At 40.3% G+C, this 22512-nt stretch overlaps 1 protein-coding gene across 1 annotated transcript; it reads right to left on the reverse strand.

The window, feature by feature from the left end:
- Window positions 1-674: 674 nt before the first annotated feature.
- Window positions 675-21410, reverse strand: LOC143982537 (gastricsin-like). The gene is made up of 8 exons (XM_077481367.1): window positions 21275-21410; window positions 16306-16423; window positions 8143-8273; window positions 6588-6787; window positions 4438-4545; window positions 2471-2615; window positions 2109-2207; window positions 675-977 (listed from the first exon to the last, which is right to left on the reverse strand). The coding sequence occupies exons 1-8, from the start codon at window positions 21377-21379 to the stop codon at window positions 825-827; spliced, it is 1059 nt and encodes a 352-aa protein (XP_077337493.1). The 5' UTR covers window positions 21380-21410; the 3' UTR covers window positions 675-824.
- Window positions 21411-22512: the final 1102 nt, after the last annotated feature.

Consider the following 22512-nt stretch of genomic DNA (forward strand, 5'->3'; position numbering starts at 1 on the left):
ATCTTCCATTCTCTGTAAATATTGCATTTCCGCTACACTCTATTCCTGGAGTGTCAGGAGATCTCCAAAATCTTGATATTACAGGCCTTGTGGCCGACAAACAAAAGCACAAGAGTCCCTTCTTGGTCTACAATTTGGGTACAATTTGTGGGCATGTCCACCACAAATGGAGCAATGTGCCCAAGTTTGTTTGATATCTCCAGCAGATATTTGACTTTTTGAGGAAATATTCTGTGCAGCCAAAGCGGATATTGATACCATCTTGCTATTAGTTTAAAGGGTTTTTCTTGTACTTTACTATTTAGGACATTTTACGTGTCCACATGAATGCCTTTCTGGAGTCCTCCTGTGAGATTGTACTCCCCAATTCCCTTTCCCACTCAGCCTACTCATGTTGTATGGTACTCTTGGAGTTAAGACAGACAGCGGTAGAGCATAAATGGTTGAGATTGGGTCAGAAGGAGCCTGCGACCCCAAGCATAGTTTTTCAAAAGGTGAAAAAGGTCTGTGTATTGTTACATGGTGTGTTCAGTAGTCACAGCTCTGAACTTTGCAGTCACTACCTGTATATATACTGAGATATATCTTTTTTTTTTTTTTTTTTGACAAACATATTGGATGAGAGACCATCAATTTCTATCAATGATAATAGGAAACAGAAAGAAAAAATGCAATTTATTGTATATCCAGTTTATTGTCAGAAACAGCATAGAAAATATAAAGAACTATGTAAAGTAACATGATCTGTTCAGGGCTGTTCTGCATATTTCAAGGTGTTATGATGTAATTTGCCATTTCAAAGCACCGTGTTATCTTTATTCAATCTATGCCACAGTAGCAAAGCCAATTTGGTTGTTCCCAAAGTCATAGACTGAATAATATTCCCTCAAGAAAACATCTCCCAGAATCCAGAGTGGATCTCCATTTGAAGCTGGCAAGCTGATGCTAAGGAAGTTAGCATAGCAATATCCGTTCTCCTAAAAAGATTAAAAGAAGAATGTAATCATTTTTTATAAACATTACCAGACCCCAGCATATGAAAAACAATGCAGAGATAGCTGTTAAAAAGTCAGAATGTGGTGCCTACACACTGGAATACCCTGACCATATGCATACATGTAATGTGATGAAAGTTTAGCTAAAAATGTTAACCCCCCACCCGGCATAAACCCCAAAAGATTTATTTGTACTTCAACTTGGGTAAACTTTTAAACATTTCCTTCCTGGCCTGAAAAAAAGTTTGAAGTTCAAAGACATCTAAAGACTCAGGATGGGTGAGAAAAGAAAAATCTGTATATATATATATATATATATATATATATATATATATATATATATATATATATATATCTATATATATATATATATATATATATATATCTATAAAATTAAAAAATAAAGTTGGATAAAATACAAAAAAAATTAAAACAATTGATGGTACCCACCACCATACACATACACAGGTAACCCCAGGATACACATCAGAGGGAGAGGTATAATTCTGGGGCCATTATTTATGGTTACATCTAAACTAAACTTACATCTAGGTATTGAAAGTGTTGAAAATATAATTTGTTGTGTCGCTTTGGCATTTCATACTAATTTTAATCTTAACAAACTTTGTATCTATTTATCATGTGATCAGTGATCACGTGCAATATAGTTTTAGTATTGTAACATGTGTGCTAAAAAAGCTACTTTTTTGTTTGGATGGGAAATGTAATGTTAAGGATGTGAAATATATAGGTCTGTGTTGCAGATGTTCGCAGCAGAAAAGGTGCTGCAGGAAACTCTTTAGGTAGTTTGATTGTATGAAGCGATAGAGAAATCCATACTTTTGTAGCAAAGATTATTTGAAGTGTATACCTCCTGATCTCATTAGGTTGTGAATTTTACAACCTCTGTTTCCAAATCACAAACATAAATATGGTACATTTTTCATGAATCAGGAAAGGTTTGATAAATCCCAACATATAATGCCAAGAACCAGTCAGAGTCCTTATCAAGGTGTAATGGCATAAATACACATTTTTTGTCTTAATTTTCCATTTATTTAGTGATGTCTTGTTCTGCGTGCACAAATGTTCTAGCAAAAATGACATACATACCTGAATAATATAAGCTGAAGGAGACAATGGGAAGGAAACACCATTGATGGTGAAGCTAAGAGTAGGCATACTCTGAAGGTTGTTGCAGTTCACAGCATACTTAAAAAAAAGAAAAACAGACACAATGTAAGGCCAAGTTAGTAAAAATACAAATACAATTAAATAATATTAAAAGCTAAGCCAATACAAGTACAATTCATTTTATAGCATATAAATTACTTTTCTTTAAATAGGGACATAAAAATATATTCTTCCTATCAATGCCTTTTATTGAACCAAGGATTAGGACAACAGCAAAAAATATTTGTAAGACTAAAATTATGAATAGCCTATTTTATATTTCCTAATAAATGTATTCTTACTCCTCCATTCTGTGACTGAATACCAAGGTATGGAAGCAGTTGTTGCATGTATGGAGAAGGAATATTCAGCTGGGTGGTTCCAGTATCAACAATGGCCTCACAACCATTGCTACACCAGCCAGTAGCTTGTCCATTAATGGAGAATCTGTACAAATAAACATTATGTCAGTAAAAACAAATCATCCTTACTATAATAATGGTCATGGTTTAGTTTAACAACTCAAGTTAATTTTCCTATAGAGAATAATGCCCAAGTCTGAGTTTCATTTTCGTCACAAAGGAATTTTGCCACTACCTGGCTCCTTCCAATTGACATCACACTACCAGCTCACAAATTGGTCTTCCACTGTAAGATCTCACCTCCAGCACACACATTGATTGTTCTCCTGTAAGATCCCACCTCCAGCACACACTTTGGTCATTCTCTTTATAGATCCCCCCGCCCCCCCTCCAGCACATACAGTTGTCTTTTCCCTCTAACCCTTTCTAGCAAACAAACTCCAGTTTCTCCTCCAAAGACACCTCTTGCTGCAGTCAAAAAGTCCCACCACAAAAATTGTATACCAAATTCTGCTTCTTCCATCTAAAACACTGTAAATCTCAATTACTGTGCCTTAGCAGAACGACTTTTGCTCAACATCTCCATGCAGAGCTAGATAACTAAGAACCTGTGTCGATGGGCTTTGTGCTTATGTAATTTTTTTTAGTTTAGCATCAGTTTAATGCAGTAGTAAACCACAGTTTTTATTTTTTTATAAACCTGCAAGACAATGGCATAATGTGCTTGTATGCATTGCATACAAGCACATTAAGAATTACTTTGAATGAAGCCCTCCAGCAGCACACTGTCACTGCTGACAGGGCTTCCATCTTCACCCAGTCTTCCTTCCAGGTTCAGGTGCTATGGCCATCTGATTTGCCAAAATGTGATGACGTCACTCCCATGCATACCTGTGGGAGTCATTGTCGCGTCACGGAGATCTGAAGGGACGGCACAAGTATGCCGTCGCTTCAGAGTACATGCACCGGTAACGTCACCGGCTGCATGCAGTGTGAATATATTCTAAACAGTGCAAGGTTGCAGTGATTCACTATACCTACAGGAAATACTTATTTTATGCTTACCTGTAGGTACAAGAAAAAAAAAGTCTTTACTGCCACTTTAGGACAGTTCTGAGATCATTCAGATTTCACCAACAGGTGTATTTAGTTGATAGCTGTTAATCTCCTTCTGACCTGCATTTGACCTAGTCCGAGATGTTTCTTCATTGCCATAGATTTGCATGGGAATACAAAACCTGCTTAAAATGAACAAGCATCCATCAACCAGTGGCAGCTGCTCATGCAGGGTGCAGGGGCACAGGGGTGCCGCCCCCCTAATCTATGCGCCCAATCCCTAATCTACATGCAGGGCACCGGGCGCATGGTTTACAATGTTTTTTTTTTTTCCCGAAGCACATGATTAGAGCCAGAGGCTCTAATTGGCTTCAAAAAGGGTGGGCTTGGGGTGCAGAACACTGCACCCGGAGCCCATCCAGTTGTGTGACATTAGTAAATTAATATTTGCTAATGAATTCCTCATTATCTTTCTGGCCAATTGGGAAGCGGGTCCTGAGACCCTATTGGCTGGGAGTCCTCAGACCCGATTGGCAGTGAATTCTAACTCCTGATTGGCTGTGAGTTGAAGCGACCGCCGGGACTCAGGAGATGCGGGGGGGGTGGGAAGCTCCCAAAGCCATGAACTGGATAGGGTAAAGGTGGGGCTGTGTTGATAATGGGTGACAGACAAGCGATCGAGCAATGGTAGGGCGATCATCGATCAATCGAGCAACTGCCAGGGGGGGTTATGTGGTAGGTTGGCTGGCTGAAAATTGAGCACCAGCCACTGCCATCAACACAGGTGCTAAAGCTGGCAAAAAACAGAGGTCTCTCGTAGGCAGACAACAAACATTAAAAAGAAAACTCACTCTTGAAGAGAAACTTGCCAGTACAGAGCATTAGACAATGGAGCCCAGCTGATCTGGCCAGTGTAAAGGTTGGAATCCACGCCTCCGAAAATAACCTCACCAGATTGGCTGCAAAAGAAAGACATTTAAGAATGGTGTGGTATAATATAACATTAAGTACAATATAACAACCATTATGTTAACAAGCTTTTTACATACTAGTTTTACAGTTTTATAGTGTATAAATAACTTTGTCATTGGTTACAATACTGAAGTGAAACATATGGTTTGTGTTTATTTGTGGGGACAACTATGTTTTCTTTTGGTGGCATTATTTTCAAATATTCGTTTTTTTTTTTACAAATTTTAGACAAGCAAAGATTAAAATTGTCCCCTTTTTTGTGATACTAAAATTTACTTTGCAGTCCGAAGGATTATGAAGTTATTTAATGATTTTAATTTAAAAGACATGTTTTGTTACACGTTATTACAAACTATTCCTTTTTTTGGTTAGTTAAAATTAACAAATTAGTAAAACATTTTTTTCTGAAAGCCTCAGGAATTCCCTGTGGGTTAACCCCTATTTTACAGCACTAAACTGAACAATAGTAAAGTAAAAAAAAAAAGAAAATCTCATTGCATAATGAGAGCTCTATTTTGTTTTACGGTTTTATGGTTTAGACAAGCTAAAATGTAAAACTCTCCACATATGCAGGAGTAAGGAGTCACAAGGCAGCTAAGTGTTGTAGCCGTTCCAGAATAATAAATAATGTTATGACATTGTTTCATCTGGTGCTAGTAAGAGAAGTTTAAAGCAAATAATAAAAAATGTAACAGAATTGTGATTGCTTTGCATCAATATTTACACTGTCAATTGTTGCTGTCAGCTATACTTTATCCAATGTCTGGTTAGAGTTTTTATTTAAAAAAGAGCTCCACACAAAAGGGGAAGTTCCACTTTACAACATCCTAGCCCGCGCTTCTTTCAGTAATTGCACTTTTGAGAAGGGGGGACCCAATTTTGACAGGTTCCCACTCTGACTTCTGCTTCTATCCTCTAGGCGGTTGGAATCTAGGGTTGCCACCTCATCCCTTTAAACTAAAACACATATTAATTACAAAGGTTGGCTGTGAACAAGGCTTATTGCGAAACTATTCTGCTGCTGACTGTACTCACTGTGAAGGCTTGAAAATAAATACACTTGATGGTATGGAGTTGCCGGCTGCTTTTATCCGATGACCGTTTGTCTATTGGTGTATGCAAATTTCCAAAGTAAGGCTTTGTTTCCCACTGCTCTGAGCCATACAATCTTTGATCAAATATTAATTATTCAGGTTCTGTGGTTATTAAGGTGGTAATTAAACTCACTTGGTGCTTTATCTGCACTAAATTAGCCTCAGAACCTGTGTAATTCATGTGCGTTTGGGTTTAAAGAGATGAGGTGGCAACCCTATTGGAGGCAGAGGTTCTCCTCCCCATCCCCCTCCTCGCAATCTTCTGACAGTTTTTGTAGCTGCTGACTTTTAATTTTTACACAGGAGACTCCTCTTTAAGTACTGCTGACTGAATTCTCAAAAAAGTAGAAATGAAGATTATATATATATAAAAAAAAAAAAACAGAAATGCTATTAGTGATCAAAATATAACCTATGCACTATTACTGAGTTTTCATGCTTCAAAAATGCACTGATCCGTGTTAAAAAGTGTTTGTTACTTACTCAGAACTGTTTATTCTGCCCTACAGCGCCATGATGCAGGCCTATGGCACATTGTGAAATCTTCTATTCAGAGCTGTTTCACTGTTTAGTAGATACCACCAGCAACAGGTGTTACTGGTGGTGTACAACAAATTGCGTCACAATTATCTAAGGTGGCCTCTAGTTAAGATATCAGTAGAATCTTTTGTTCTTTGCTTCATGTCTTTGGTGGATTTGCTGTTATTTATTTTTATTTTAGAGGAGTATCATAGACTGAAATACACATGCATTATTGAAGGTAAATCCTCAAAAATCAGTTAATGCCCCCACCACAGCTCTTAAAAAATGTTAAGAAGGAAATAACTGAATTACCATAAGAGCTTTTGCCAGTTGTCACTTAGGACTTAAAGACATAAAACACACATTCAAACCAAATATAATTTATTTATCCAAGACATGCACGTTCATCATACCTGCCAAGGTAGACACTGAAAAGAGGCTGATTCAAGAGATTCTCCTGTAGTATTCCTTGCATCACAGTGGTGGCACCACCCACAGACAGACCAGGATAGGCCAATCCCAATATACCATCAAATGGAGAATAGTAGAAATTACCACTGGGTTCTGTAATGGTCAGTCCAAATTCTTGATTTGTGATGGTAAGTCCTTGAATCTAATGAAAATGCAATGCCATAAAATCATTTGTAAATTATATTTCCACTAACACAAATAGTGCTTGTACAGCAGGCAGGAGCCTAATGGTAGGTTACACTAAATTGATAGGTACACTAGAGGAACTTCAGGGTGTGTATAGAACATAACTATATCAAAGAAGGATGGGGGGCGTTACTGCCAGTAGCATACTTAGAGCTCGTTACCTATAGCTAGTTACAGGGTGCTGTGGCTGTGAAGCCAAGGATGGATGGATATACCACCCATTGGTGCCAGCACTGACATCAATCCACAGAGCCAATGTTGTTATTGCCTCAAATGAAGCGGATTCGTACAAGTTGATGGCTTAAACCAACACCTGTGACTCCTGGATGCAAAAATACGCTGAGTTCTGGTGGTTTATGACCCTCTGTGTCCAATGTGGATAAAACAGGAGGAATATGAATAGTGTACAAAAATCTTTGCTTGTTGTCCTCCCATTTCACCTTATAAATATCCCAATGTGTTACTTAAAAAAACATTGTCATGATAATTATTTAGCCATTACTGTCACTAGTTTAGTTAGAAAAAATCAAATGCTCACCTTCTATTTCCTCTACAGATCATTTGTTGTTCATTTATTAAAAAATAGAGAATTTCATGAAAATACCACATTACAGCCGCTAGAAGGAGCTGAAGATCAGTATTAATTTTCCATGAACCTTAGCTCCATCTAGTGGCCATAATGCAGTATTTTTCTAAGCTGCTATACTTTATGCATGAATAACATTTGACCTGTAGAAGAAATAAAAGGAGAATGATCAATTTTGCCTCATTCGCACAGAACTAATGTACCAGCTTTTTCACTGTAATAGCGATGCAATTTTTCTTTTCTTTTTTGACACATACACACCATATTTACATAGAAGAAGTGTGTGTAGGAAATACTTATTCTTGCACCTAGCCATTCCTGAATGACATGAATAACAAGCAGCACCCAGGTTTTGGCACAGCCAAAGTGAATATGGAGGTAACATGGACATTTCATTGAAATGCTCCTGTTTTATGAAATGTATTCTTGTGTTAAAATCTTAGTATGCGTTTTAGTTATTGTTCTCAGACTGCCTGTCTACTACCTTCCTGGATCTTCTGCCTTTGACTCAGCCTAAATATCAGTCCTGACCTTTGTCTCTTTACAGACTCTTTCCTCTTGGTTTGGTACATTGAATCCAAGGCAGTTCTGAGATTCTGTGCCACAAGGCGTCCACTCTATACTGTGACATAGGTGGATAGATGGATAGATAGATAGATAGATAGATAGATAGATAGATAGATAGATAGATAGATAGATAGATAGATTAGTTATATGTTACTTACATAGACGGTATCATAACCAAACACTCCAGTAACACTGCTGGCAACATTCCCACCACCATATCCCATGTTGAATCGCTGTCCATTAGAAGAGTAAGTGGAGGACTGGCTTGGGTTAAATGTATGATGGTTTGCTGAAAAGGTTACCACATTATCATAATCATAAACATGTTCCAGTCATTCATTTATTTATAATATTTCTTAAATGCATGCATTTCACTTGTAAGGCTTCTTGCACATGATACTTTTGTTTGGGCATCTACTTTTTCAGACTTTTTTTTGGTATGTATTTGTGCGTATTTGCGAGCGTTTTCACATTTATGGGCCTGTGTGCATAGGCACATTACAATTAATGGGGTTTATTTTATCTTAGTAAAAAACCAAAGAAAGCTGCACTGAGCTTTTTCAAGCTGCAGTGTGCAAGAGGCCTTAGGATCAAATAGCAAAATTCATAACAAGACTGCTGAATCACCAAAGCACAATTCCTATGTGAAGTTGTAGAAAAATATAGGTCAATTATAGTGTTTGTTAACTATACATAGTTCATCCTAGCCATAAAAAAAAATTGTGATTCTTGTGATTTTAATTTTTTACAGAGAGAATCTTTTTGTCATCCAAGGCTTTAAAGCAGATCCAAACCCATTGATTTAACAGTTGCAAAAAACAGTTACATCCCCAGTATGCCGAGAATGCCGTCACATTTGTGTGTGCTGTTGGTCAAACCATCAAATGGCTGGTGTCATAACTGATCATATATACAGCAACTCCTTGAATGAAAAGGAAAGCAGGGTTTAATTCCACTTTAACTACTTCAGCCCCTGAAGGATTTGCCCCCTTCCTGACCAGGCCATTTTTTGCGATACTGCACTGTGACGCTTTAACTGACAATTGCACGTTTTTTTTTTTAACCACTTTCAGACCGGACCATTTTGCTGGTAAATGACCAGAGGTCTTTTTACACTTTGGCACTGCGCTGCTTTAACTGGTAATTGCGCGGTCATGCAATGTTGTACCCAAACAAAATTTGCGTCCTTTTCTTCCCACAAATAGAGCTTTCTTTTGATGGTATTTGATTGCCTCTGCGATTTTTATTTTTTGCGATATAAACGTAAAAAGACCGCAAATTTTGAAAAAAAATGATATTTTCTACTTTTTGTTATTAGAAAAATCCAATAAACTCAATTTTAGTCATACATTTAGGCCAAAATGTATTCAGCCACATGTCTTTGGTAAAAAAAAAGTCAATAATTGTATATTTATTGGTTTGCGCAAAAGTTGTCACATCTACAAACTAAGGTACGTTTTCTGGAATTTACGCAGCTTTTAGTTTACGACTGTCTATCTCATTTCTTGAGGTGCTAAAATGACAGGGCAGTACAAAACCCCCCCAAATGACCCCATTTTGGAAAGTAGACCCCCTAAGGAAATTGATAAGAGGCATGTTGAGCCCATTGAATATTTTATTTTTTTGCCTCAAGCGATTGAATAATGACAAAAAAAAAATTTTTTTTTTTTTTTTACACAAAGTTGTCACTAAATGATATATTGCTCACACATGCTATGGGCGTATGTGAAATGACACCCCAAAATAAATTCTGCTGCTTCTCCTGAGTACGGGGATACCACATATGTGGGACTTTTTGGGAGCCTAGCCGCGTACAGGGCCCCGAAAACCAAGCACCGCCTTCAGGCTTTCTAAGGGCGTAAATTTTTGATTTCACGCCTCACTACCTATTACAGTTTTGAAGGCCATAAAATGCCAAGATGGCACAAAACCCCCACAAATGACCCCATTTTAGAAAGTAGACACCCCAAGCTATTTGCTGAGAGGCATGTTGAGTCCATGGAATATTTTATATTTTGCCACAAGTTGCGGGAAAATTACAAACTTTTTTTTTTTTTTTTTTTTTTTCACAAAGTTGTCACTAAATGATATATTGCTCATGCATGCCATGGGCATATGTGAAATGACACCCCAAAATAAATTCTGCTGCTTCTCCTGAGTACGGGGATACCACATATGTGGGACTTTTTGGGAGCCTAGCCGCGTACGGGGCCCCGAAAACCAAGCACCGCCTTCAGGCTTTCTAAGGGCGTAATTTTTTGAGTTCACTTCTCACTACCTATTACAGTTTTGAAGGCCATAAAATGCCAAGATGGCACAAAACCCCCACAAATGACCCCATTTTAGAAAGTAGACACCCCAAGCTATTTGCTGAGAGGCATGTTGAGTCCATGGAATATTTTATATTTTGCCACAAGTTGCGGGAAAATTACAAACTTTTTTTTTTTTTCACAAAGTTGTCACTAAATGATATATTGCTCACGCATGCCATGGGCATATGTGAAATGACACCCCAAAATAAATTCTGCTGCTTCTCCTGAGTACGGGGATACCACATATGTGGGACTTTTTGGGAGCCTAGCCGCGTACGGGGCCCCAAAAACCAAGCACCGCCTTCAGGCTTTCTAAGGGCGTTACAGTTTTGAAGGCCATAAAATGCCAAGATGGCACAAACCCCCCCCCCCAAATGACCCCATTTTAGAAAGTAGACACCCCTAAATTTAGGGGTACACTAGTGAGACTAGGTAATAAATGGCGGGTGCCCTGAAACTATAAAAAAATAACTAACCAACCAGCGTCACCTGTAACAGTTATATGGTGATCACTGGTGAAAGGGTTAACTAGGGGGCAATCAGGGGGCTTTATGCGGTAGTATATGGGGGTCCCTGGCGCTATAAAAAGCTGCGGCGAACCTAAATACCTACCTGCCTAACTAGCGTCACCTGTGACACTAATACAGCGATCAGAAAAACGATCGCTTATTAGGCTGGGTTCACACTGGAGCGATGCGGGAACGCCACGAATGCGCGGCGGGTTCCCGCATCGCATGCCTCCCGGCGGCAGTTCACACTGCCCTATGCGAACTGCTGGGAGTGTCAGTGAAATGTTAATGACACCCCCAGATCAGTTCGCATATCGCAGTGCGATCTGCAAACTTGGATCGCATGGTGTGAACACCCATGCGATCCGATTCTGCTGCGGACCAAAAAAAGGGTCCCGTGCGAGTTTGCGGCGGGTGCGGCGGGTGCGACACGAATTCAGCCATACTATCTGTATAGCTGAACTCGAATCGCACAGAGATCGGATGTGATTTGCACTGCAGTGCGGTGCGAATCACATCCGTTCTCATAAACCGCTGCAATGTGAACCCAGCCTTAGTGACACTGGCGACGGGGGGTGATCACGGGGTTAAACCTTTATTGGGGGGGTTAGGGGGGTACCTTAGAACTAAAGGGGGCTAACCCTAACTGCCCTAACAGTTATTAGTCACAAATGACACCTGCCGGGTGATCAGGGGGTTAAACCTTTATTAGGTAATAAATGGCGGGTGCCCTGAAACTATAAAAAAATAACTAACCAACCAGCGTCACCTGTAACAGTTATATGGTGATCACTGGTGAAAGGGTTAACTAGGGGGCAATCAGGGGGCTTTATGCGGTAGTATATGGGGGTCCCTAGCGCTATAAAAAGCTGCGGCGAACCTAAATACCTACCTGCCTAACTAGCGTCACCTGTGACACTAATACGGCGATCAGAAAAATGATCGCTTATTAGGCTGGGTTCACACTGGAGCGATGCGGAAACGCCGCGAATCCGCGGCGGGTTCCCGCATCGCATGCCTCCCGGCGGCAGTTCACACTGCCCTATGCGAACTGCTGGGAGTGTCAGTGAAATGTTACTGACACCCCCAGATCAGTTCGCATATCGCAGTGCGATCTGCAAACTCGGATCGCATGGTGTGAACACCCATGCGATCCGATTCTGCTGCGGGCCAAAAAAAGGGTCCCGTGCGAATTTGCGGCGGGTGCGGCGGGTGTGGCGGGTGCGGCGGGTGCGGCGAATGGCTGAACTCGAATCGCACAGAGATCGGATGTGATTTGCACTGCAGTGCGGTGCGAATCACATTCGTTCTCATAAACCGCTGCAATGTGAACCCAGCCTTAGTGACACTGGCGACGGGGGGTGATCACGGGGTTAAACCTTTATTGGGGGGGTTAGGGGGGTACATTAGAACTAAAGGGGGCTAACCCTAACTGCCCTAACAGTTATTACAGTCACAAATGACACCAATGCAAAAAAAAAAAAAAAAAAAAAAAAAAATGACATTGGTGTCACTGTGACTGGGGGGCAGGGGTAATTGGGGGGGTGATCGGGGGGTAAAGGGGGGGTGTGAGTGTGCCTGGCATGTTCTACTGTGTGTGGGATGTGTTGGTGCAACTCACTGATCCGCTCTCCTCCGTGTCGGAACGAAAAATACCGACACGGAGGAGAGAATACATCACTTCCTCTCCTGTGTTTACATTACAGGAGAGGAAGTGATGTCACCGGGGATTTCCATTCGTCGGGAGCGATCGCGAGGGGGTGGCCATGAATGAATGGCCGTCCCCTCGTCCGGGATCGCTCCCGAACGAAAACCGACCGCCGCAGGCACCGGGCGGGGGCCCGATCGGGCCCCCGACCCGCGGGAGGCAAAGCACGTACATGTACGTGCTTATGCCTGCCCGTGCCATTCTGATGACGTACATCGGCGTGAGGCGGTCGGCAAGTGGTTAAATAAACTTCTTCATCAGTTTAAGCCGATATGTATTCTTCTACATATTTTTGGTAAAACATTTTTTACTAGTAATAACAACGATCTGCAATTTTTATTAGGACTGCGAGATTGCGGCAGACAGATCGGACACTTTTGACACTATTTTGGGACCATTGACATTTATACAGCAAAAATAGAGCTAAAAATAGCGATTGATTACTGTATAAATGTCACTGGCAGGGAAGGGGTTAAAACTAGGGGTTAACTGTGTTCCCTAGGTGTGTTCTAACTGTAGAGGGATGGGACCGACTAGAGGAGGAGACCAATCGGTGTTAATACTTAGTATGAACACACGATCTGTCTCCTCTCCCCTGAGAGAAACGGGATTTGTGTGTTTACACACACACATCCCCGTTCTCCGTCTGTAACGAGCAATCGCCGGTGCCCGGAGGGCGCGATGTCTGCCGAGCACTGGCAATTGCACAAGCGTCGGCTCCAAGAACACGCGCTCCTGCTTTAGCGTCTTAAAGAGCTTACGTACAGTTATGGTGATTTGCGCAGCCATGCCAACCTGCAGCAGTATAACTGTGGCAGCTGGTTGGCAAGCGGTTAAAGTGATTGTAAAGCTTATTTATTTCTTTTTATTAACAAACATGTTATACTTACCTCCTCTGTGCAAGGATTTTGCACAGAGTGGCCCCCATCATCCTCTTCTGGGGTCCCCCCATGGTGCTCCTGGCTCCTCCTCTTCTCAAGTGCTCCCTCAGAGCTGCTTTCCAAGGGGGCACTCATGCGGGCATGCTCCCGAGTCCTCCTGCTGTGTCCATTGACACAGACAGCAGTGTGGCTCCTGTGGCTCCCATGTCACTGGATTTGATTGACAGCAGTGGGAGCCAATGGCTACAGCTGCTATCACTCTATCCAATGCAGACCCAAGACAGTAGCTGGAGCTGCTGTGCTCATCCCTGACGCTGGAACGATTGGGCTTAGTTAAGGAAAAAGGAGGGTCTAGGGGGGTGCTACAGCACAAAAGGTTTTTCACCTTAATGCACTTAAATACTTTAAAAACATTAAATTGATTTCTTTTAGCAAGTATAGCTATTAACTACTGCATTAATGCATTAAGGTGAAACCCCCTGAGGGTTTACAATCCCTTTAAGATAAGCAACAGTTTATACTATATATTAAATCTTGTTTTATCTTGAAATACAAACATAAGATTCTGGAGGTACATTGTATATGAAGTCCCAATCTCACAATCTCATACCATATATATTGAGTACACCCCTCACATTTTTGTAAATTTTTTAATTATATCTTTTCATGTGACAACACTAAAGAAATGACACTTTGCTACAATGTAAAGTAGTGAGTGTACAGCTTGTATAACAGTGTAAATGTGCTGTCCCTTCATAATAACTCAACACACAGCCATTAATGTCTAAACCACTGGCAACAAAAGTGAGTACACCCCTAAGTGAAAACTTCCAAATTGGTCCCAATTAGCCATTTTCCCTCCCGGGTGTCATGTGACTCGTTAGTGTTATAAGGTCTCAGGTGTGAATGGGGAGCAGGTGTGTTAAATTTGCCGTTATTGCTCTCATACTGGTCACTGAAAGTTCAACATGGCACCTCATGGCAATTAACTCTCTGAGGATCTGAAATAAAGAATTGTTGTTATACATAAAGATGGCCTGGGCTAAAAAAAGATTGTTAAGACCCTGAAACTGAGCTCCAATACAGTGGCCAAGACCTTACAGTGGTTTAGCAGGACAGGTTCCACTCAGAACAGGCCTCACCATGGTTGAACAAAGAAGTTTAGTGCACGTGCTCAGCGTCATATTCAGAGGTTGTCTTTGGGAAATAGACGTATGAGTGCTGCCAGCTTTGCTGCAGAGGTTGAAGGGGTGTGGGGTCAGCCTGTCAGTGCTCAGACCCTATGCCGCACACTGCATCAAATTGGTCTGCATGGCTGTTGTCTGAGAAGGAAACCTCTTCTAAAGATGATGCACAAGAAAGCCCTCAAACAGTTTGCTGAAGACAAGCAGACTAAGGACATGGATTACTGGAACCATGTAGTGTGGTCTGATGAGACCAAGATAAACTTATTTAGTTCAGATGGTGTCAAGCGTGTGTGGCAGCAACCAGGTGAGGAGTACAAAGACAAGCGTGCCTTGCCTACAGTCAAGTATGGTGGTGGGAGTGCCATGGTCTGGGGCTGAATGAGTGCTGCTGGGACTGGGGAGCTACAGTTCATTGAGGGAACCATAAATGCCAACATGTGACATACTGAAGCAGAGCATGATCCCCTTCCTTTGGAGATGAGGCCGCAGGGCAGTATTCCTAAATGATAATGACCCAATACACCTCCAAGATGACCACTGCCTTGCTAAAGAAGCTGAGGGTAAAGGTGATGGACTGGCCAAGCATGTTTCCAGACCTAAACCCTATTTAGCATCTGTGGGGCATCCTCAAATGGAAGGTGGAGGAGTGTAAGGTCTCTAACATCCACCAGCGCCGTGATGTCATCATGGAGGAGTGGAAGAGGACTCCAGTGACAACCTGTGAAGCTCTGATGAACTCCATGCCCAATAGGGTTAAAGTAGTGCTGGAAAATAATGGTGGCCATACAAAATATTGATACTTTGGCCCCAATTTGGACATTTTCACTTAGGGGTGTACTCACTTTTGTTGCCAGCGGTTTAGACATTAATGGCTGTGAGTTGAGTTATTTTGAGGGGAGAGCAAATTTACACTCTTATACAAGCTGTACACTCAATACTCAATACATTGTAGCAAAGTGTAATTTCTTCAGCATTGTCACATGAAAAGATATAATAAAATATTTACAAAAATATGAGGGGTGTACTCACTTTTGTGAGATACTGTATATACAGAATATATACATATACGGTACATATACATACATATTCATTGAAGTGTTTGTTACCTGAGCATTTCATATTCCTAATATGTGACTGCTGTACCATGTACTTGTAAAAAAAAGTATCCAGTTCTCTTTGTGGGAAATCCCTGGTGCTCCTGCCAGTCCCTCTGCTTTCCTATTAAAAACTGACCACACTAAGCAGGAGAGCTTACTGTGGTCAGTTGATAACAACCTTCTATAATGCCTGGACTGAAATGCGCTATACTGAGAGAATGAGGACTTGCATTTTGAGCCAATTTGTGCTCTGTTACATTGTACAGTAATATCAGCTTTGCAGGCTGAACATGCTTATTAAAGTAAAGAATCAATGGATCTCCTGATTTGCAGTTCTATTAATGTCCAATCAGTAAGCTCAGATGGTTCCTAGTGTACGCTGGATTGGATAACTACAATGCGGTCTGCAGATGGGCACAGGACCTGGCCACAGAATTGCCTGGATCACAAGACTAGCCAAACAAAATTGAAAAGCTTTTGATAGACAATTATATACATACTTCAACATTGTATTTAGCAGTTCTCCTGCAGTTCTGCCTTCAAATAGTAGACTAGTAAATCTGCAACTATGGTCTAGTCCACTGCTTTAAAATAAACAATAAATGACTAGAGAATTGTAATACTCACTGCAGGCTGTGCTCTGGCAATAGGTTGATGGAACCCAGAGATTGGAGGATCCAGTGTCAAAAAGAACCAGGAAACTTTGAGGAGGTGTTCCAATACTTATTGGTCCATAGTAATAAGTCTGCCAATCAAAGATATATGGTACACAAATTCAGTTGCAAACATTAATGTAATTCGAACAATACCTGTCCACATTATTCAGTGCATTGCTGAATTTCTACTAAAAATCTTAAAGAAGAACTTTCCAAAACAACATTTAGGCTACTTTCAAACTGAGGCTCACTAAAGGGCTAAAAATATCACCTGTAAAGTGTCTGAAAACACCTCCCCTGCCACCCTGGTTTGAAAGCATTTGGGCTTTCACACTGGAACGGTGCGCTTGCAGGATGGGAAAAAAAGTCCTGCAAGCAGCATCTTTAGGGCATTGCAGGAGCGGTGAATAGAGCGCTCCTAAAATGCCCCTGCCATTGAAATCAATGGCCAGCGCTGCCGAAGTACTCGCAAAGGGCTTCAGCAGCGGTGCTTTGCAGCGATTTTAACCCTTTTTTTGGACTCTAGCAGGGGTTAAATGCACCTCGCTAGTGGCCGAAATGCGCAGCTAAAACGATGGAAAAATAGTGGTTCTTTACCGCCGATGAACCCCCGCCTCAGTGTGAAAGTGCCCTTACAGTTAAGCTTACTAAAGCTTTTAAAAAGCAAGCTTTTGGGATCTTCCATTGGTACCTATTTTTTCCATTCTGAAAATATTTACACATGGAGTTACAAAAAAAAACCAATAAGATAGGACCATTAAAAAATTCAGCTTGTTACACCTGTGTTCAGTAGATGCATAAGCTATATACACTGAGCAAAATTATAAACGCAACACTTTTGTGTTTGCCCCTATTTATCATGAGCTGAACTTAAAGATCTATGACTTTTTCTGTGTACACAAAAGGCCGATTTCTCTCAAATATTCTTCACAAATCTATCTAAATCTGCATTAGTGCTATTGGCATGCTGACTGCAGGAATGTCCACCAAAGCTGTTGCCCTTGAATGTTCATTTCACTACCATAAGCCGTCTCCGAAGGCGTTTCAGAGAATTTGGCAATACATCCAACTGACCTCACAACCACAGACCACGTGTAACCACACCATCCCAGGACCTCCACATCCAGCATCTTCCCCTCCAAGATCATTTGAGATCAGATGCCCGGATAGCTGCTGCAACAATCAGTTTGCATAACTAAAGAATTTCTGCACAATCTGTCAGAAACCATCTCAGGGAAGCTAATCTGCGTGCTTATCGTCCTCATCAGGGTCTCGACGTGACTGCAGTTCGTCGTCGTAACCGACTTGAGTGGGCAAATGGTCACAATTCAATGGAGTATGGCACTTTGGAGAGGTGTTCTCTTCACAGATGAATCCCGGTTTTTACTGTACAGGGCAGATGGCAGACAGTGTGTATGGCTTCGTGTGGGTGGGCGGTTTGCTGATGTCAACATTGTGGCTCGAGTGGACCATGGCGGGGCGGTGGGGTTATGGTATGGGCAGGCGTATGCTATGGACAATGAACACAGGTGCATTTTAGCATTTTATTGATGGTGTTTTGAATGCACAGAGATACTGTGACGAGATCCTGAGGCCCATTGTTGTGCAATTCATCCATGACCATCACCTCATGTTGCTGCATTATAATGCACAGCCCTATGTTTAACCACTTAAGCCCCGGGCCATTTTGCTGGCTAAAGACCAGAGCATTTTTTGCGATTCGGCACTGCGTCGCTTTAACTGACAATTGCCCGATGTGGCTCCCAAATAAAATTGATTTATTTTTTTTCCCCACAAATAGAGCTTTCTTTTGGTGGTATTTGATAACCTCCGTGGTTTTTATTTTTTGCACTATAAACAAAAAATTAGCGACAATTTTGAAAAAAACGCATTATTTTTTACTTTTTGTTATAATAAATATCCCCCAAGAACATATATAGAAAAATTTTTTTTGCTCAGTTTAGGCCGATAAGTATTCTTGTAAATATTTTGGTAAAATAAAAATCGCAATAAGCATTTATTGATTCGTTTGCGCAAAAGTTATAGCGTCTACAAAATAGGAGATAGTTTTATGGCATTTTTAGTAATATTTTTTTTTTACCAGTAATGATGTCAGTTTTATCATGACTGCAACATTATGGCGGACAATTTTCATGCGATTTTGGGAACATTCACATTTATACAGCGATCAGTGCGATTAAAATTGTATTGATTACTGTGTAAATGTGACTGGCAGTGAAGGGGTTAACACTAGGTGGCACTGTAGGGGTTAAGTGTGTCCTAGGGATGGGCTCTAGCTGGGCAGGGGATGGGCTAGCTGTGACACATCACTGATCATAGCTGCCGATCACAGGGAGCTATGATCAGTGACAATGTCACTAGGCAGAACGGGGAGATGCTTGTTTACATTAGCATCTCCCCATTCTTCCTCTCCGTGAGACGATCGCGGCCGTGCCACACGTACATCGGCGTGCGTCGGTCGGGAACCGGTTAAAGGATCAGTATACAATTCCTGAAAGCTGAAAACATCCCAATTATTGCATGGCCAGCATACTGACAGGGCGTGTTCCATTTCCTGGCAATATCCACCAAAATATAATAATGAGCTAGTATGCATACTAGCTCATTATGTCTTTGCCTTTTTTTTTTTTTTTTTTCAGGGCATACAACTGCTTTAAGCTTGGAAAATTAAAGATAAAATAGAAGCTGATTGATTGCCACATGCAGCTGCTCCATGATCGAATTCTCCTTGTTGTGCTCATATAAGATTAGTAAAGAATGGATGCTGTTTCTATTGGTATTATACTTTTTTATCAATCTGTCTACCATCTGTGCACCATGGGAGAGATGACTCCGCATTCTCACCTTAGACAATTCTAACCTTGAACAATGATCCCCATTTGGAACATTACACCTTTTTTCCTGTTTTGTTGACCAGAGTTTTGAATTTTCCACCACTGTCAGTCCTGTGACAGTGGTCACTAAGTCACATAGGGGTATATTTATGAGGCAGTGAATGTGACATTCACTAAATATTTACTGCAAGTGGATCCTTTCATTTAATTTATTTTCATTTACTGTAAATACACTTGCATTGAATGTTTGGGGAATGTCACATTTACTATTTTATAAAAATGCCCCACAGAAAGCAAATCTCCTTAACAGAGACACAGGCAGCAATAAAAACCTAGAATATGTATGAGATGGTGGAACCAATGATTGAAGAAGGTCAAACATCTTTATACAATGTGCAATGGCTCTGGTGAGGCTGCTCTTAGCACAAAACAGGATACCCATTAACCAGGGGACCCAGTGTTTGGAATCCAGGTATAGAAAATCTAATTAAGGACCAACCAAGGACCTAAAAGTCCAAGAATCTTTACTACTAGAGATGGTTCATATCAAGAAAGCATCAAACAAAATTTGGGGGTTCAGCGATCTTCCCATTTTTCAGTGTGCACTTTTCACTGTTCACCCTTCAAATAATTAAAGCGATATTAAACCCAAAACCAAAAATGGAATATATTGTAGCTTACCATTACTAATCATTGGATGTTTTATTTTGATGTCTTTAATTTTTGTAATTTTGCAGTCCTCCTAACTAAATACAATATTTGAGGCTTGATCAAGGGGGAGATCTTGGAACTCCGAATTGCATTGGCTGTTTTTTTTTTCCGAACTAATACCAGCATTAAAAGATTTTAGCATTTCTTTGGTCTGGCACTCTCATTAGGCTTTCCTAACTATACAAAAATGACAGTGGTTGTAACTCCTCATCACTTTATCGAAAATGAAAAAAAATAATTGATTGGGCTTTAGATACACTTTAATGAGTTTCTGCTCATTTCATAAAAACAGTTATTACCATGACTGTAATGGACAATGAAAACAAGATCTGTGTGTTTTAGTTCAGGGCAAGAGCATACAACAATGAATTCTAAGCAATTAAAAAATAAAATGTATATGAAAATTAAACAAGAATGCCTTCTTGTAGATAGCATGTTGTCTGCTTATAGCGGTTCTTCACCCTAAAAGGGAAGTTCCGCTAATCTGATCCCTCCCCCCTCCGGTGCCACAATCGGCACCTTTCAGGGGGGAGGGGGGTGCAGTTACCAGGATAATCCAGGTATCTGCACCCACTTCCGGGCAGACCGCCGCAGACCCCTGCAGACGCCCCGCCCCCCCTTGTGTTCTGGGAAACACACAGTTCCCAGGACACAGCGGGGGACCAGAAGAGATGTGCAGCGCGACTCGCGCATGCGCAGTAGGGAACCGGGCAGTGAAGCCTCAATGCTTCTTTTCCCGATTCCCTGACAGAGGATGGTGGCGGGGGCAGCAGCGAGACGAGCGATCGCTCGTCATCTGCCGCCGACATCGCTGGACCCTGGGACAGGTAAGTGTGATTTTATTAAAAGTCAGCAGCTGCAATATTAGTAGCTGCTGGCTTTTAATATTTTTTTTTTAGGTGCAGAACCACTTTAAGTCAATTGGAAAAAATAATAATTTCCATTACAGAATGCCCTCTACAGTGGTTGGCTCCAGAGCTATGCAGGAACCATAAAATGGGAGGTCAGCCAACCATAGCTCAAGGAACCCCTAGCAACTTCTGAAGGAGCCCTGAGGTTCTACAGAACACTGGTTGAGAATGTCTGGTTTATTATAAAGCCTTGTTATTACACTACAAAAAGCACCAATCAACAGCCAACATAAAAATATATAGCTTCATATTGAGCTCTGGAGAGTCCTGTGACTCTTCTCAGTGCTCCATACTGTGCTTCTTTCAACTCTGAAGCTGGAATAGATTTCAAAATGAAAAGGTAAAGTAAAACAAAAGAAACATAAACGGTAAATGATGCCGTTGCATATGTGCAGCTGGAGAGTACAACCCAAAATGTTCTACAATAACTATCAGATGTGTTTTTTTTTTTTTGTAAACTTACATCGAAATACATAGATTCAGAAGCAACAGCATATCCCCTGTACTTGTCTGACATGTCAATCTTATGAGACTTCAGATACTCGTCCAGCACTCCAGCTTCCCTCATATTCTGTCGGATGGACTTCCCCTTATTCAGAGGAACCCTGAAAAATAGGGCAGAAATATATTTAATAAGAAGAATGGTTTTGAGAATAATTTTTATCTGAAATATATATATATATATATATATATATATATATATATATATATATATATATATATATATATATATATATATATATGTATATATATATATATATAAACACAAGACTGATTCACTGTGTAAAATAAGAAGTGGAGGTCTTTTTCAGTGTCTTCAGTAGCTTTAGAACAAAAAAATGGTATTCCTTTACTACAAATTGCACACATTTCTGGAAAGACGGTGCTAAGGCTAATTTACTAAAATTGTTGAGAATCATAACACAATAATTTATGTAAATATTAATGATCCAATCATGTAAAAAGCTAATTCCTGTTTACTTATTTCATTTGCATATGATTGGATAATTTAAAGTAATTATTCACGTAATTTATCATGTGAAGATTCACAACTTCTTTAGTAAATCAGCCCAAGGGTGTGCACAGTTCCCTATTAGCAAAGAGAAGAAAAAGATAAAGAAAATAAATCAAAGAATAACTTTTGAGTTTACCAATGTAAAGCAATATATTTTAGTGCAGATAAACAATGTACTTGTTCAGTTATGGTTTACATATAACATTAAGCTAATGCTTGCTCTATTTTGAATTTATGCCTTAGAAAATACATTTAGTATAAGATTTTGAGATTATATAGAGAATATTCTATGTATTTATATAGATAGGATTTTGTGCCGTAACCCATCAATGATTGAGTGTGACTATCTATTATTTTCCTATTTAGGGCAAATGCTGGCTTTACCTCTATAAGCAATGTAAACAACATTTAAGTTCTGAACAGCTAGAAGATAGAGCACTCATCTACTGCAAATTGTCAGAAGCCATTTGATTCTATGGGCAGGCAGTGCAAAGATTTTATTTCAATTATAATGAATTATTTCTTGTTCAGAAATATAAATATCTTTCTAGTACAAACATGCAAAGTTATTTTTATATTTTAGTACTAAAAGACTGATAAAGCGGAGTTCCACCCTGAAAAATATTTTTACATGATCACAGTCCTTTACTAGTATTAACAAACATTTGGAATAAAAACATTTGTTT

The sequence above is a fragment of the Lithobates pipiens genome, unplaced genomic scaffold (genome assembly GCF_037356315.1).
Source record: "Lithobates pipiens isolate NorthernLeopardFrog02 unplaced genomic scaffold, aLitPip1_a1.2 Scaffold_16, whole genome shotgun sequence".
In the NCBI taxonomy this organism is placed as follows: domain Eukaryota; kingdom Metazoa; phylum Chordata; class Amphibia; order Anura; family Ranidae; genus Lithobates; species Lithobates pipiens.